Source organism: Pongo abelii, chromosome 6 (assembly GCF_028885655.2).
Source record: "Pongo abelii isolate AG06213 chromosome 6, NHGRI_mPonAbe1-v2.0_pri, whole genome shotgun sequence".
NCBI classification, from domain to species: domain Eukaryota; kingdom Metazoa; phylum Chordata; class Mammalia; order Primates; family Hominidae; genus Pongo; species Pongo abelii.
This window is the reverse complement of record NC_071991.2, coordinates 89318071-89336859: the sequence shown is the minus strand read 5'-3', so window position 1 is coordinate 89336859 and position 18789 is coordinate 89318071. Positions and strand designations below refer to the sequence as shown.

General features: G+C 35.5%; 1 protein-coding gene across 10 annotated transcripts in view; it reads left to right on the top strand.

Moving 5' to 3' along the window:
• DMTF1 (cyclin D binding myb like transcription factor 1) overlaps positions 1-18789 on the top strand; it is a 43990-nt gene that overhangs the window by 5935 nt on the left and 19266 nt on the right. For 7 of the 10 annotated variants that reach the window (XM_054559571.2, XM_002818281.6, XM_054559570.2 and 4 more), the window contains 6 exons: positions 5053-5175; positions 6497-6613; positions 8039-8161; positions 12519-12613; positions 15071-15185; positions 16125-16201. In XM_054559571.2, coding sequence (XP_054415546.1) covers positions 6505-6613; positions 8039-8161; positions 12519-12613; positions 15071-15185; positions 16125-16201 — 519 coding nt within the window. In that variant the 5' untranslated portion in view covers positions 5053-5175; positions 6497-6504. The remainder of the gene's footprint in view (positions 1-5052; positions 5176-6496; positions 6614-8038; positions 8162-12518; positions 12614-15070; positions 15186-16124; positions 16202-18789) is intronic. The other 3 variants (XM_009243058.4, XM_063726093.1, XM_002818282.6) reach the window with 2 other exon arrangements.

Sequence of the window (18789 nt, the reverse complement as noted above, 5' to 3'; positions counted from 1 at the left end):
CTAAAATTTATTCTTGAGTCACCAATGAGTTAAAACTTTTAAGAGTTATAATAATTTTAGAAAGCCATAATTCTTGATGCAGAACATGATTAGTTTTTAATGACCAGAAATTATTTCTTCAGAAAGCGTTAAATAACTGTTGAAACATACCACCTATCTAGTGATTTATCAAGTAATCACTCAAGATTTATTAAGTACACATTTAAATTTTATGTAATAAAAGTCAACTGGAATTTTGTACATTTCACTGTATTTCATTTTATACTTTTTTTAGGTCTTCATTTATAGGGTATAAAACTTAGAAAACATTCTTAACCAGTATCTTCCTTAGAGTTAAATGATTCAAACTACAGGTAATGCTAAGCTAAGCGCTGTCGTTAATACTGAAACCTAAGTTTCTAAAAGTTGTATTTTTCAATCAATACAAAAATGATCTGGCTCACTGTTAACTGCCTGACAAACTTCAAAAAACTATTACTTGTTAAACAGCAGATTACAAGAAATGTTTCCCCTGTTCTTTTAAAGACAAGATTATGAGATACATAATCTAAATAAAAATTTACAGATGGTGGCTGAAATCCTGTCAGCTTTCAGCCCAGTGTAACAAATTCCATAGTTATGCATGAATAATTCAAATTAAAGTTTTTAATGGAAATGTCAATAAGGCATATAACTACATTTGTCAGGCACATGATAGACTAGAAAATTAAAGCTATCAAAGCTATAAATAAGGAGTGCATAAATAACAGCAATGCCAAAACATTAGGGCTGTTAAAATTTAAACACATCTGATAGTTCTTTCTGTAAGCTGCTCTCCACTGATAAAGCTATGGATAAAACTTAATTCCTTGCACAGCTTTCTAATAACTGATGATAAAGCTGAATTAATTCCTTGTTCATAAAACTGTACACCAATAGACAGAATTTTCACATCTATTTAAAATTCTTGAAATCTCAAGCAGATCATCCATGGTCTTCCTAACTGCATTTAGATTTGCTGCTACCCTCAGGTATTTTTTTCTTTAATGTACTAAGGTATCGTGCTATTTAAAGATACTCAGCAAATGATGAAAACATGCAAAAATGCCACTTCAGTTAAAATGGCTGTTAAAATTGTGTTTATTTTTCTTCTGTATCTTCTCGTTTTTAGTGTAAAAATAGTACAAATATTATAACCCATTACAAAGAAGGAAAATTTGAAAAGAGCTGATATGCAGTCATGTGTTGCTTAATGACAGGGAGCGTTCTGAGAAATGCAGTTTGGGTGATTGCATGTGAGCATCATAGAAAATACACAGACCTGTACAGCGTGTCACTGTACTGAATACAATTTTAACACAATGGCAAGTATTTGTGTATCTAAACATATCTAAATATAGAAAAGGTACAGTAAAAATATAGTGGTATAATCTTTCAGGCTTACCATATATGCACATTTGATTGTTGACCAAAATGTTATGTGTTACATGACTGTCTTTATTTTGCTCCAAAAAGGACCAAAAAAGTGATAGCAGAGTTGGCGATTTTCCTATTTTCCAGATAAACCAAATGGGGAGGGATTCCAAAAGTTGTTAACCATAGGTTCATGTATAATGAATTGGAATAAAGGCACTAAATTACTAAACTTTCTACTCTACTATCACAATTTGATTTATTTTGATTTATTCACCAACTTTTCTCAGTCCAACATCAGAATACAGGTGTATTCTGTGTAACAACTGTCTTGATTGTACTTGGTCCTTTTGTTTTAATTTGAAAGCTAAACTTCGTGAAAAAAGTATCAGTAGTTTGTCATTTCTTTTTTTTTGACGAAGTCTCACTCTTGTCCTCCAGGCTGGAGTGCAATGGCACGATCTTGGCTCACTGCAACCTCCGCCTCCTGGGTTCAAGTGATTCTCCTGCCTCAGCCTCCCGAGTAGCTGGGATTACAGGCGCCTGCCACCACACCCGGCTAATTTTTGTATTTTTAGTAGAGACGGGGTTTCACCATGTTGGCCAGGCGGGTTTTGAACTCCTGACCTCAGGTGATCTGCCTGCCTCGGCCTCCCAAAGTGCTGGGAGCCACCCAAAATGAGCCACCACACCCGGCCTGTAGTTTGTCTTTTCTTCCCTACTTCTAATTCTGTACATATCTCAGTAAGGCTTCTGCCTCTACTACTCCCACCAAAACTGCTTTTGTTAAAGGCACCAGTTCTCCATATTGCCAGATTACATAGCTACTTCTCAGTTATCTTTCCCCCCAGCAGTTTTCAACATAGTTAACTACTTAATGCTCATTGAAAAAACACTCTTGTGCTTCTTAGTTAATACCTCTTAGGTTTTCTCCTGCATCTCTCTAGCTGGTCCTTCTCATTCTCCTTTGCTTGACTTCCCAAATTTAGTAGAGTGCTCTAGAACTGTAATCTAGGCTGTCTTCTCTAACCTCTTTAAGACATCTTTAAAAACAATGTGTATGCCAGTAAGATTTATAGGTCTAATCCTGGCCTGTTGAACTCTAGTTTTATATATTTAACTCTCAGTTTGACATCTTCATTTAGATACCTTATATCTTATATTATTAGTATTAATACTAATATTAATAAAAATAACTTACCTTTTGAATCTTGGACTGTGTGTGTTACCCATTAAAAGTGAAACTAGGTCAGTTTCTTAAATATTAATAAACGTACTGACCACATAGCTCAGACTATAGGGGAAAAAAAGTCAAGAACATATTTAGGATGACGGGGCCAGGCGCATTGGCTCACGCCTGTAATCCCAACACTTTGGGAGGCTGAGGCAAGTGGATCACCTGAGGTCAGGAGTTCGAGACCAGCCTGGCCAACATGGTGAAACCCCATCTCTTCTTAAAAAATACCAAAAAATTAGCCGGGCATGGTGGCACGCGCCTGTAGTCCCAGCTACTCGGGGGGCTGAGGCAGGAGAATCACTTGAACCTGGGAGGCGGAGGTTGCAGTGAGCCAAGATCGTGCCACTGCACTACAGCCTGGGCAACAGAGCGAGACTCCATCTCAAAAACCACAAAAAAAAGATGACAGCATAAAAACAAAAAAAGTGACTGTATCCCCAGTACCTGCATATAGTAGAGGTAATATATTTGGATATATTTGTTGATTAAACAAATAAGCTTGTTAATTTACAAAGTAGCATAGAATCACTAATCTCTAACATGAGTTGCAGAACTTTAAAAAAGGAGCCAGGATTCCTGTTCTTTCTCTCAACGTTGTGGATTAACTGGGGCCCTGAAATGATATCATTAAAATGCTAAACCTGTGACCATTTTGCACCTATAAAATAAGCATTGTACTTTTTGCTTTGAAGTTTTTAAAAAATAACTATTGGCAGATTACCAAGAGTAGAGTTTGCATCTCAATGGTTGGGATATAAATTTGTGCAACTTTTTGGGAAAATATATTGCAATATGATTGAAGAGTTCTAAATTTTGTCATATCCTTTGATTTAACCATTTTTATTTACTAATATTCAAGGAAATAGTGTAAAAATATGTTTTTCAGTATGGTTTAAGGAAATTAAAAATTGGGAACAACGTAAATGTCCAGTAACGGATAACTGTTAAATAATGTCACGCTTTTTATTGCAGCATAAGTTTTATTTTTTGCTTTTCAATTTTTTAGACAGGTTCTCGCTCTCACCCAGACTGCAGCCTTGATCTCCTTGGGCTGCAGCCATCCTCCCACCTCAGCCTCCAGAGTAGCTGAGATTATAGGCATACACCACCACACCTGGCTAATTTTTTATTTTTTTTCTGGAGACTAGATCTCACTATCTCAGGCTGGTCTCAAACTCCTGAGCTTAAGTGATCCTCCTCCCAAAGTGCTGGGATTACAAGGGTGAGCCACCACGCCTGGTGCAGTGTAAGTTTTAAGTAATAACTTTTGTTAGATGTCTACCTTGGTTTCCTTCACACTTTTCAATCTGAGCAGATTCTAAAAGGCAGGATATAAAATTGCACAATACAATATAATCACAGACACACATACACCGGGAGATGAGATTAGAAGGAACTACACACACATACACTGGGAGATGAGATTAGAAGGAACTACACCAAAGAGTATGAAAAATCATTGTTTGGGAAGTTTATGGATGATTTTAACCTTTCTTTTTTTACTTTTTTACATTTCTTCCTCCCATCTTTTGTAGTAGGTATTACTAAAAAGCCAGCCTTTAAAAAATTAATGGATTCAGAAATGATAACAACATGAAATCTAATAGCTTAATGTTTCTCCAGCAGGATCTGTACCTCTGTCACTGAAAATGCAAAGAGGATCTAATTAGAATGCCGCAAAAATTAGAATTTTAATCCCTAATTTTTGCTGAAACGTCCCCTTGAACCTCAAATCATGTGCTTTTTTATTTTTTTAAGCTCTTTGGTTGGCTTTTGAGGATAAAGATGAGAAGCTTATTGAAAGAAACCTTTAAAAACCATTTCATGTTTCATAAAGTTTCACATTGCTTTCAAGAGCTTGTAATTTGTCTTTTCTGGCCTAATTGTTTAAGGTTTTTTTTTTTTTTCCCCCACAGATTCCTAGATAGGGTTGTTCACCTGTCATCTTAAAAGGGTTTTCTGGATGAATAGGGTATTATATAATTTTTAATGCTTTAAGATAAAACGTAAAGAGAGGTGTTAATAATTATAAAGAACTATAGTTACTAATAATATTTATGGTGCTGTATTGATTGATATACACATCATGTTACATAATGGTACCACGGTCTACATTTCATAGAACCACTAGCATAGCTGAGCCTGTTTTTTTGTTTTTTCAGAGAATGTTTGTCTGCCTGATGAGAGCCACTTGGGTTAAGAAACTACCTGTGAATAGTCATCATTTCTGTCCTTTTCTTCATTGGGGAATACTTTTAGAGGCCAATTTCCAAAAATTATACTTAAAAAAGAATTCTGGTTTTGTCTTACTTTTCTAGATGAGATATCATAGAGGCTTGAGCCTAGACTGTCATCAGCATACTGCTATACTATTCATTTGTTCTTATTAAGCCTTATTGTGTGTAATGCTGTTACTTTTTCAGAGTGTTGCAGAGATAGGAACATGGGAGAGAAACAATCTGGATAACATGAAAGTGATGCTGGTTGCTAAGGGAAGGCAACTTGATTCTGTGGGAAGGGCTGTAGCTGATCCATCCGTTGTCTAGGTAAGTCTGCTTTTGTTGCAAGGATCTCACATGATTTGCAAATTTGTCAAAACTAGATCATGATTTCCATTTACCTTTATTTTGGGAATGGCATGATTACTATTGTAAAATGAATGATGTCCTTTTCAAATAGTAATTTGTATAGTAAAATTTTAATGAATTATTGGATCTTTACCATGTAAATGTTAATATATATTATTTAAGTTTTTGTGCCAAAGGAAAATACATTCACTTCAGTGGTAAATATATGAATGGACTAATATCTTGTCTGTAGGAGCCAGGGAGAGTCAGGAGTGTTGGCACATACCTGTACCCAGCTATTCGGGTGGCTAAGACAGGAGTATCACTTGAGCTCAGAAGTTCAGGGCTCTGGTGCACTTAAGATTGTGCCTGTGAATAGCCTCTGCACTCCAGCCTGGGCAACAATGAAGACCCCTTCTCTAAAAAAAAAAAAAAAAAAAAAGCTTAATAAACATTGAGTAATTATATCAGGGTTTATGTCCTCTGTATTATTTAGTTGGTAAAACATACGTGCCAAAAGTGAGTATTGAGGCAAGAACCTCCTTAAACCTTATAAAGTATTTCTGAAGACTTCAACCAGGCTATTGATTATAGTTTCATACCTTTCCCCCCACTAGCCATGAGATGCTATATTCTGAGACTAGTTATTCCATCTGTCTGAACAAGAGGAAAATAATATTTGTGTAAAATAGCAGGTAAGGATACTTGGAACAATGTTCAAAGTTACCTGTTTCAAAAGAAGGACTAACTCATCTCTTAAAATTATAATTTGGTCAGTGATGGATGTATGCACTTTTTCAATATTTTGAAAAGAACACAGCAAGAACTATTTAGTGTTCCTGTTTTTCAGATAATAGAGCTTAAATACCTGTAAAAAATGTTTTGGAAAAATAATTCTTAAGATAAAAGTTTTGATGAGTCTTCTGCTTAAAGAAAAAGAAGTTAAGCACCTACAAAGCTGTCCATAAAAACACAATAAAAAAGTGGGGAGAGTTTTGCTGATAAGACAGATTCTCTTTTGTTCGATGTTGCAAAAACGTTTTTTAAAGTATTACAAATGTTGTAGGTTTTTAAAATTTATCAGAGCAAACAGATTCTTTCAGATATCTAATTCTAAATAATGGGTATAAATTTGTGAAAGGCAGTTTTTGAAATCTGAACTCTCATTGCAATTTTACATGAAGAACACTGTAGGCAGATACCCAAATAAATGTGTGTGGTATTTCAGGGGATTATAAGGGAATACTTCATATTTGGGAATAATTTTTGAAATCCTGATCTGGAATCTGTTCTTGTACAGATTTGAGTATGAGCACAGTGGAAGAGGATTCTGACACAGTAACAGTAGAAACTGTGAACTCTGTGACTTTGACTCAGGACACAGAAGGGAATCTCATTCTTCACTGCCCTCAGAATGGTAGGAGAACTTGCTGACATATAATTCTGACTCTCTGAATTTATGAATTCCATGTCACTTTTGACCCCTATTGCCCAAATAGGGGTCTAGGTGCCTATGAGTTTAGGCTGCACAGTAGAAAAGGAGATTATCTCTTTAACATAAATGTTAGTTTTTGTCAATCTTGTTGCTATGTTATAAATAGGATCTGTTGAGCCCCCAAAGGTAATGATGGAATAACTATAATATATACTTATTTTTTTATACTAATTGGTACCAGCAACATATTTAATACATTAGAAAATGTAGAATTATTCCTCAGTGCAAGTAGACTTTTTTGTTAGAAACTGTGTTAAAGAATTGTACACAATCATTTCAATATGACTTAATATGCTGATCTACAATGAATTAAGATTCAATAGCCTTCCAGCTGATAATTTTGTTGTTACTCCTCTACTTGCTCATTATTTATGTCATTTATTTATTGTGCTCTTAAGTTCATCTTTACTCAACCTAGGTTCTGTCTTCTCTTCTCACTCTGTACATAATTCATAGGTTATTTAATTCAAACTTAGGATTTTAAGTAGCACCTACCTATAAAGATGACTCAGACTCTGTCTTTATACAGAATTCTCTGTGCTTCTCATAGGCATCTTAAGTTTCATACGTCCCAAACAATCCTTACATGTACTTCCTAAACCTAGTTCTCTTTTTTCCTTTCTCTGTGAATTTCATTACTTAGTGTCCAGATCATGAATGTGGTAGGGAATAAATTATTTCTCTCATTGCCTACATCATTTCATTTGAAGACTTCTTGATAGTATTATGTTTTTTAAATCCATTGCATCCTCTCTGTTTCAAGCCCGCCTTTGTTAGTTCAGTTTCTCATTTCTCATCTAGGTAGCTCTAATAGCCTTTTAACCAATGTCCTACCTATAATTCATCTTTCAAGCAGCTGATGAAATTGTTCCTGATACATTTAACAGCATAAAGCTTCCCAAGGTTTTTAGAATATAGTACAGGTTCTTTAATTTGGCCCATAGGCCTCCAGTCATTTCTGCTTTCCTCATAGTCTTAGCTCCTGCCGCATTTCATATACCTGTGTTCCAGCAGATCACACTATTTTCCTAACATACCTATACCTTAAGCTTCTCATACGTCCATGTCATTGCACATATTGCTTCTACTGCCAAGAGAGATAGCAGTTTTCCCCAGGCTTCCCTTCCAAGTTTAAGACACCGCTTTCAGGAGTTGAATACTGCAGTAGGCATAGAAAGGCAGTGTCCTTTTGAATCCTGTTTGCACAACTAGGTTTAGTTAAATGAGTAAATTGGTAAGAAAATTTTTTTAATAGATAAGAAAATTGTAGAGCTATTTTAGAGATTTTGTTTTCCCTCATTGGTTTGAAATTTTTGAGATTTTTGTTTGTTTGTTTTCTTCCATTAGAAGCGGATGAAATAGACTCAGAAGATAGTATTGAACCTCCACATAAAAGGCTTTGTTTGTCCTCTGAGGATGATCAGAGTATTGATGATTCTACTCCTTGCATATCAGTTGTTGCACTTCCACGTAAGTCACTACGTATTAAGAGCCATAGAGTTCCCTTTTAAAATCAAAGTTTAGCTTCCAAGACATTCAGTTGGCATTTCTAATAGACTTGGACTTTTACTGCTTTTTTCTTCATTTAGTCGAAACACCTCTTTTTAGCTAACAATAAATACTATGTGCCAGGCATATCGTTAAATACTTTTACGTATATTGCCTACTTTAATCTTCCCAACCTTTTTTTTTCAATTGCCCCACAAGGAGCCTTTTTAGACTTTTTTTTTCCTGATTGTACTTTTCATGAGAAGTACAATATGTCCTCAAAAATAGCTTGTATTTCTTAATGTACTGTTGTATTTCCTTGCTTTGTTCATAAAGATAATAAAATTGTTTGTCACGTGCATTTCCCCCCACCCCAAGTACCATATTTGCCCTCATTGAGAAGAAAGCATGCTTTACAATAGGTACTAATATTGTTATTCCTATTTTATAAGTCAGGAAACTGAGACACAGAAAATTATAATAACTTGGCTAAGAGCATATCTAGGCATTCTGGTTCCTGTAGTACATACTCTTAACCCCAATGCCATATTGCCTCTTCAGTATGCTATATGACAACATGAAAGTTAGAAGCCTAATTAGTTTATTCTTACTGAGAAAGTTCTTAATGTGTTTCTATTTCAAGATCATTTAGAGTAGACTGGCTTCTATAGGAGGTATAATATTTCAAGTGCAGTACTGTTGGCACAAGACAGCATACCAACTGCAACATTAGGTTGTATTTCTGATTTGCTTAGTAAAGAGTGTAGAGTGTTGAGGAAGATGCTTTAGTCCATGGCAATGGGGATGGAACACATGGCTGTTGGCACTCTTAGCACAAAGGAGGGTTTTGCCATAGCTGAGAACTTTGATTTTACACTCAGCATCAGGCAAAATCACATCTTCATCTTTTGAAAAAGCAAGACTAGGCTTTCAGAATGGAAAATCATATCTTAACAAGTAGATATGTACTCTGAATTTAGAGTTAATTGCTTGCTAAATTGAACAGAAAAATTTTAGTTTACTATAAGAGTTAATTGAAAAACAGTGTTAATATTGCTTCCAGTTGTGGTATAAACAAGCATAACATTTCTAATTAAATATTCTTTCTTCCTGATGATTCCTATGTTTTTTTAAAATCTTTGCTAATTTGACTATCATTATGTTGTGATTCAATTCTAAAACTTAATTGGCCTATCTGTACAGATGTAATCCTAAATATTTTCTAAGCTAGAATTTTTGAGTGGCTATTTTGATATAAATTGACTTCAACCAATTCGTTTTGTTAAAGTGCAATGCCTTGTTCATGATTGTAGGTTCAAACTACACTGGTATTAGTTTTATTTTATGGTGGTAAACCAAATCCTTCATGGCACTGTTCACTTAGCTTCAGATAATAGAGGTATGTTGACATGAAAGCACATGAGCTGCTTAATGTTGGGTCATGGCATCATCACATATGGAAGACACACTGGAGCCTAATGTTTAGCAATAAGACTGATAAAGTTTATCTGTCTGGATCGTAAAAATCCTCACAGCATCAGCCTGACTCTCATATTAATCATTCTAACTCACCACTTCTTTTTGTAGTCATCTGCCACTACATTTATCCCATTTCCTATTTATCGTTGTAACTATATAGTGATTACAGTATTCGTCTAGATGATTCTTTCAGTACCTTAGCCTCTTATTCCTTTTGTTCTCCATTTATTACTCCCTTTACCACTCTTACCTATTACTAGAGTCCATTTGTGATCTATTTCAGACTTTCTGTTTTCCTACCACTACTTCTGTCTTTCCAGCTCACTTCCTGTAGGACTCTAACTCGTGTAGTCTTTTGCCTCACTGGGCCCCATTGATCCTATTACGTTTTCATTGTTCCTTCTCTACTTGTATCCTTTCGTTCCTTTTTACCCTGTTTTACTTTTATGGTTAATCATTATAATCACTGTCTTGCATTCACCAAGTCCTTTTTTTTCTGTCACTTATTTGGTGAAAACATAACTGTCTAAATCTATCTTTGCCTGTTTATGTCTGTACCAGTGCAGCTAATTGAAAAGTATTAGAGAAAAATGGCACAAGCAGGCTGACTATTCTCACTCTAATTCCTGATCATTAACCTGAAGTGGGCTCATAATGCTGACCACCAGTAACCACAGCTCTCTAGTGTTCTTTTTCCCACTCTGAGATGACTGTTTGATTTATCCCGAAACTTGCAAATACCTTTTCCACCTTTTTACTCTGAGCTGATAACCCTATTCCCTCTTCACAAAGAAAATGGAAGTAACCAGAAAATAATTTCTACAAATTCCCACTACCACAGATACATACCTACCTGCATCTGTGTCCATCCATATATTTGTTGTCCTATCTTAGGCCCACCCTTCCATTTACTTGATTTCATCCCCTTTACCTACTCAAGGACATTGTTCCAATAATTATTTTGTCTCTTCTGTATCACCAGTGTTTCTTCTACTGAGTCATTCCCACAGTATCACAAACATACTGTTATTTTTCTTTAAAAAGTCCCTAGTCAGGCGTGGTGGCTCATGCCTATAATCCCAGCACTTTGCGGGGCAGAGGCAGGCAGTTTGCTTGAGCCCAGGGGTTTGAGACCAGCCTGGGCAACAAGGCAAAACTCTGTCTCTACAAAGAATACAAAAATTAGCCGGGTGTGGTGGTGCACGCCTGTAATCTCAGCTGCTAGGGAGGCTGAGATGGGAGAATTGCTTGAGCCTGGGAGGTTGAGGCTGCAGTAAGCTGTGAGTGTGCCACAGCACTCCGGCCTGGGCAACAGAACAAGATCCTGTCAAAAAAATAAATAAAAAGTTCCTTTAGCTCACTTTTGGTTCTTACTCAATTTTCCTCCTTGCCTTTAGAGCAGAATACCTTGAAAATTGCCTATATTTGCCTTCATTTCCTTTCCCCATTTTTCCTTAAACTTACTCCAATCAAGCTTTCATCCCTTAACTGAACTGTTTTTCCCAGCTCTCCAAAGACCTTGTTGCCAAATTCAATGGTCACTTTTTTAGTGTTTGCGTTACTTGATCTGTTGGCAACTTTTGACAATATTTATTACTCCCTCCTCCCTGAAACGTTTTCACTTGGCCTGTAGAAAACATTCCTCTGGTTTTCTATTTTTCTGTCCATTTCTTCTCAGTCTTCACTGCTGACTTTTCCATGTCACCAGAACCTCTAAATGTGGAGCACCTCAGGACTAAGTCCTTAGACTGCTTCTTTGATTTCTTTACTCACTTTTTAGGTGATCTCAACTCAAGGTTTTAAATACTATCTGGTGTTAACTACCAGATTTATTCCAGACCAGACTTCTCATTCTTTAAATATTTAGCAGTTGTCTCAAACTAATGTGTTTAAAGCAGAGGTTCTATAACTTCCTGAATCCTTAAATTTGTTTCTTTTGCAATCTTCTCCTACTAATTAGTAGCAGGTGTATTCTTCCAGTAGTTTTGATTTAAAAAAAAAAAATTTAATGTTATCCTTGGCTCTTCAGTCTCTTGCATCTCTGTCTACAAATCATAGTGGCTCTGCCATCCAAAATACATTCACAATTTGAACTACCAGCCACTCTCACTTGCCTTCACCCTAGTCCAAGCCACCAACCTATCTTTTTTGCATTTGCCCTTCAGACTGTTTTTCTTACAGCAGCCAGAGTGAGCCTTTTAAAATAAAAGATTATATTATTCCTCTATTCAAAATCTTCCAGTCGTTTCCCACCTAAGAGTTAAAACCAAAACCTTTTGGCTTACAAGGCCCTATACAATCTCCTACTGTTCTTGTTTAGTCTGCTTTAGCTACACTGGCCTCCTTGCTATTCTCATGAACACTCCAAGCATGCCCTGTCTCAGAGCCTTTGCACTTGGCTCTCCTTGAAATGCTCTTCCTTGAGATACCTGCAAAACTAGCTTCCATCCTCACTTGTTCCAAGTCTTGGTCACTTTTCCTAGCCTCCTATATAAAATTTCAATACTGTCCTCCACCCCAACACATTCCCTTTCCTGTTAGGTTTCTTCTCACTACTAATCACCATCCAACGTAGTATCTTGTCCATTTTGTGTCTTTCCCCACTAGAATACAGGCTCCATGAAGAAAGGATTTTTGTTTCCCTTGCTCACTGCTATATCCCCAGCACCCACAGCAATATCTACTATGAATTAGGTGCACATTAAGTATTATTAAGCAAGTGAATATATACATGTGAAGATGTATTAACAAGGAGTGTGTTAGGAAATTAGATGATCATGTTTTTTTTCCCATGGATATTTTTAGAATAATTAGAACTTGCCATTATTATTCTGGAGATGAACGTTTCCTTTTCTTGAAGTTTCAGAAAATGACCAGAGCTTTGAGGTGACCATGACTGCGACCACAGAGGTAGCAGATGATGAGGTTACTGAGGGGACTGTGACACAGATACAGGTATAGTAAATCTTTTAACTGGCCCCAGGAGGATGATGCTTTACACATTGCTTAGGTGATAAAATGATGAGAAACCTCAGCCTCCCAAGTAGCGAAGACTACTGGCACATGCCACTGTGCCCAGGTTTAGCCCTTATTATGAAACAAATTACAAAGTTTTTTTGTTTTGATTACTGCCAAAGAGTTAATGAGTTATAATTTAATATTTAGCCTCTTGGTTTGTTATCACCATTTCAGTGAACAAAAAACTTTTCATAATAATTTCTAATATTTGTTTAATAAGATTAACTTTAGACACAAAATGGACAAGATGTGAACTGAAAGTCAGCATAGTTAAAAACCCCTTCAGAAATAGTCTGATTCTTACTGTATCTTTGCTGTAAACCAGGTGCAGCTATTTTGACATAGTTTGGTAGTTAATGTACTGTGTCTCCTTCCAGTGATGAGACTAGCTTGAAAAAGTCCCTATGTATATAGTACTTTGTATTATATTAAAAGTTCCTATGTATATAGTACTTTGTGGTTGCAAGAGGTCTTCAGTGGGCTGAATATTTTGGATTTCTAAGCCTTATATATATATTATAGGCATGAAATCCTGCAACCAACTCATAAAAGCTTCATTTTAAAAGCAACAGCATACTAAATAAAGCTGAGTAAACTTGATAGATGCATAAAGTAGTGAAAAATGGAGGTAAAATACTGTAAGACTTTTTAATATTTACATATCATGTATAGATAGGTACCCTTCAAGGTACCTGAGTCTCCTGCTGTTGTACTCACTAAACTCATTTTACTGACAGTGTTGAATACTACTGCTACTGCTTAAGAATTATTTGCTCATTTGAGGGAAAATTTGAGCCATAAGGCATTAAATGTTTGCCCCCAAATAGTGGTTAATCAGCGTAACAGACTTATTCCTAAGGTTCATGGAATGGGCTGTGCTATATAGACATACTTTGAGAAATGGTGATTTGATTCTCATATCCTACTGATTAAGAGAAGATAATTTAAGAGCATTTTCTACATTATAGTTCTTAAAAGTGAGTATTGTATGTATCAAGGTCTTTTGATAGCTCTCTGTTACACTCTTTACTGATGTATAACTCTAGGATCAAATCTTATAAAAATTGTGATCTTCAGAATATAAGAAGCCTTAGACACATATAGTCTGTCTCAATTCTTAGCTTTATACAAGTCCCTCTTGATTTAAAAAATCAAAAAGTGTGACATAAATAGAGGGCTTTAAAACTTATTCACACTTGTTCCAGTGATTTCCAGCTTTTTGCCCACGGATTCAAAAACACTTTCATAAACACACTATATGTATTACCACCAGGTATAAAAGTAAAGTAATAGGCAACAATAGAAATGTGGCTTTTCTCCTAATTGTACCTTGGTTGTCCACTGACAGCTTACCTCTTTCCAGGAGAGATGAGGACAACTTATCTCTTTCCAAGAGAGATGGGTTTCAATTTCTCTTCATATTAGAAGTTCAGTTTCTGTTTATTCAAGAAGTAATAGTCCAATCCTTCTTAGGATTTACCTTCAGCCGGTGACATTGCTTAGTTTTTTTTTAGCCCAGAGACTGAAATTGGGTTGAGTGGTCACTAAACACGTGACTCTTCCCTTCTTCTGCCTATGATAGGCTAATACCTCATACAGTAGCACTGTTGCCAGGTCTTCCTCATTTACATTACGGTTCTCTGTAGGCCAGGGTCAACTCTGCGGAAGGCAGCTTTTTTCCCCTGCAGAGTTTGTTAGATTAGATATGCTTGTAACTGAAAATACAGCTAGTGGTGGTTGCACAGAAGACTTAGCTGCATTAAGAATAAGTAGTACCATACAGTTCTTTGAGAGAAAGGTGCATTAATAAGGCTCTAGAGGTTGGCTAAAGCAAAGTTGTCAGAAAACAATAAGCGGACCATGATTTTGCAATAATGACTTACGATGGAGCCTGTTAATATTTTAAGTTAAGAGATGACATTATTGGTGATTTAGGCAGCAAGCTTATCTCTGAGGGCATTAACAAATCATAACACCCAACCCTAGGACTTCCATTTTCCTGTCTAGAACAGATAACAACTGTATATTGTATATTATTGAGCTCATTTACATGTGTAAATATTTAAATTTCCCTGAATATTCTATGTTGATTTAAATACTTAATGGACTCTTGGCCCATTTTATATAAAACTGAAGCCAATAGTACATTTAATTGCTTAAATGAAAGTCATATTGTGTTGATGCATATAATTTTGTTTTCATACTGCGATAATAAAAACAGCAAGAAATATTTTTTTGTAAATTGAATATATTTTTACTATATCTAAAACAAGTGAATTCCGTATGACTATATTTAAGTTTTATAATGCTTAGCATTACAAAGATGAATCCAGTTGGGCATTAAATCAAGCTGTTGTTTTTTTTTGGTTTTTTTTTTACTTTTACCTTTTCAAGATTTTGCAGAATGAGCAACTAGATGAAATATCTCCCTTGGGTAATGAGGAAGTTTCAGCAGTTAGCCAAGCATGGTTTACAACTAAAGAAGATAAGGATTCTCTGACTAATAAAGGTAAGATACACTGTGAATTTTAGTGCCTAGTGAAAAAAAATGGAGATAGAAAGGGCTTATAGTCATCAGGATTCTGAGTTGGACCTTCATCACTGGGATTGAGCAGTTAGAGTAATTGAGCTTTTCTAACTGAATTAAATTTGGCCCCAAATGACTTTTGAGTTAAGGTTATGAAACCACCATTTGTTTTTCAGTAATTAATAATTATTTTTCTCCTTCTGATTTGAAGTAAATTTTGTCTTGTTAATTTTTGAACAAATGCATAGTGGTGGCATTTAAGACAATATAGTTATTGCTTATGAGAGTAGGAAGTCAAGCCTTTTCAAGGGTCTGCTAACTTTGGTCTGATAAGCAGCTTAGAGGCTCAAGGTAACAGTGTTTATAGTGTTGGCTATGCTCAAGCATAGCTGGGGAAGGTGCTACAAAAAAGTGAGGGTTGTGTCTGTGCCACTCTGAAGTACAGAAAGGAAGCAGAAAAACGTAAATAATTTTCAACCACTGTATAGTAAATACTCATTAAGAATACATTATTCACTTGGTATTCAATATTTACCTTGCCCTGGAGTTTTTTGTATATGTTCTTTTTTCCCATAAAATTTTCACTGGAGAAATTTTTCAAAAAGTTTTGAACATGTTTGGCTTTTTTTAAGTTTCTTTTTCTTTTTAGCCGTTCTATATTGTTGAAAGGCTAAGAGAGGTAATATTTTTTTAAATCTTTTAATAACCATTGTCTTTTTTTAGTAGGGTCAAATAAATGTATTCTAGCGGAGAAGTTACAAAAGCAAGTTTACTTAGAGACCTTTCAGATTTCAGAGGAATGAGAAATGAAATTAGCTAAATTTTATCCCCAACTATAATTTAATCACAAAGGAAATCTTTGGTGTTTTATTTCTTTCAAGGAGTAACATTTTTTATAACATTACTTGTTTTCTTTTAAAGGACATAAATGGAAGCAGGGGATGTGGTCCAAGGAAGAAATTGATATTTTGATGAACAATATTGAACGCTATCTGAAGGTATCTTATGGCATATTTTTATGTTTCACTAATTTATTGCCAATTGCAAAAATATCAACACAGCATGTTGTATGCACTTATTAGGAGCTTTTTACTTATTTTTGTAATGGATTTTTGTAATGGCTAACATGTTGTAGCTGAATAATTCTAAAATACATTATTATAGTACAATAATATTTTGAATTCTCAGTTTAAAATAGCTTTACTGCTTTAGTTACCACCCTAAAGTTTAGATAAAATCTTAGTAGCCTCTCAGCATTTTAAAGCCTTATCTTTTCAAGAAGCCTAAAGAGTTTAATTTATATTGTTTAAAGCTTAAGGTATGCATCTTTGTTTTTTTTTGTTTTGTTTTTGTTTTTTTTTTTTTTTGAGACAGTCTTGCTCTGTTGCCCAGGCTGGAGTACAGTGGCACAGTCTCAGCTCACTGCAACCTCTGTCTCTTGGGCTCCAACTATTCTCCTGCCTCAGCCTCCTGAGTAGCTGGGATTACAGGCATGCACCACCACGCCCGGCTAATTTTTGTATTTTTAGTAGAGACAGGGTTTCACCATGTTGGCCAGGCTGGCCGCAAACTGCTGACCTCAGGTGATCCGCCCATCTTGGCCTCCCAAAATGTTGGTATTACAGGCATGAGCCACCACTCCCGGCTAAGGTATGCATCTTTGAATGAATTTTTGATGTCATAGTAGTCCTTACCTTTTAAAAAAATCAAATATTTCGTTTATTTTCTTATTCAGGTTTATTTCTTGTTAGCTTAGTACTCTTCATTAAATGTCTTTTGAACACAGTATTTTTAAGGCTTTGGATTGTGTTAAGGCATGGATTGCTTTAACAGTGTTTGCTTTTGAAGTCAGTGATCCATTTGGGCAGACTGGAAACAGGTGAAGAGTGATAGAAAGCCTGGTATCATGTGAATGATACATGTGAATTCTGTACAAGATTACAGAGAGAAGAGTTTTTAGAGCAGTTATGGAAAATTTTGGAAGAGAAAGGATTTGAGCTGTCTTAAAGGATAGAACTTGGGCTAGAGTAGAACTTGAGGGAACTGCATGAATACATGCTGAAGCAGCAAGAAATCAAAGATCAAAACCAACACACATGAAATTAACCCCTTTACCTTGAACTAAGATAAATAGCCTCTGGAAAACTGGGCTCTGAAGTCCATGCCAAAGAATTTGAACTTTATCTTATAAGGGATGAGAAGCATTAAAGGGTTTAAGAAAAGCTAGTAGTTTAGTTGAGTAAGAAATTGGTGGGGTAAATCTGTATTCTCAAGGAAATCTTTCCACAGACTTGCTGGCCATCTCTGTAATGGAGTTAGATTCAAATAGTGTTATGTCTAAAATGTAGATCATCAGCATCATTTGGGGAAGGATGGTATACAGTGTTTAACCATTCTCCTATCGTTTGATATATTGACTGCTTACTATTTTCCACTCTACACTAATGTAGAAATGCAGTGCTGCCTAGAAGGTCCACATTTTTAAGTTTAATTTTAACTGCAACTTTCCCAAGCTAAGCTTTTTGAAATACAGAATTTTAAAACCCTAATTCTTCACTAATAAATGAGATCCTTCCACCATGTTTGTTGTTTTAAGAGAAACAGAAATACAGTGGCCATTGAAAATGAATCCAGAAGTGTATTTCAGTTGTCCTGTAGTCACATATGCTTTAGTTAAACCTGGAAAATGCTAATAGTTTAGATAAAGCAGTAATCAGTGCTAAGGAACACTGAACTTTGAGAATTAAGCTGGTTTCTTGTCTAGGGGATTGAAGTAGATGATCTCCAAGGACCCTTCCAAGTTAATGTTAATGGGCAGGAGTGTGAGTAGGATTTGAGACCATTTAGAGGACTGTTTAAGTAGACCAACTGATTGTGGCAAAGGACTGAAACTACAGTGGTAGAAATAGAATTGGTAGGGAAAGGGCAGATAACCAAGTATCTGCAAGGATGCCTGAACTGAATGTTGGGAAAGAAGGAAAAGGAGTTAGAACAACTTAAGAGTTTTTATTTTAAGTGATTGGGAGAATGATGATCAGATTGGCAGAAATAGGAAATGTCCAAAAGATTATCTTGGAAAAAGATAATTTGTTCAATTTTGGTTTTTGACCATAGCTTTTATTATGTGGTGCTCTTCTAAGACTTCTGTAGAGCTAGTTTTAAACTTCAGAGAATTCCAATTAATTGGGTGTCATATGTTTCATATTTGGGTTAAAAGGATAAATGCAAGTAACTTCTACAAGCAAGAAAAAGGGCAAGGAGTGTGGCGGCAGAAGAATCTTTCATCTCACTCTGTGGTCATCCTGCAACACAGTGTGCTTGCATGTAGTAGCTCAGTAAATATTTAGGTTTAATCATTGGCAAAATTGGAATTGCATAATTGAAAGAATTTTAGAAACCATTCTAAAATTTAGAAATTTTTTGCTGTGAAGTTTCATACATTCAAAAGTGTATAAAATGCATACACTGTGATTTCACCTGTTTTTGAAATTTATATAAATAGATTCATTCTCTGGATATTCTGTAACTCAGTATTATTTTAATATCCTTACCCTTTTATTTAGGTGTATTTCATTGTGCAAATGTG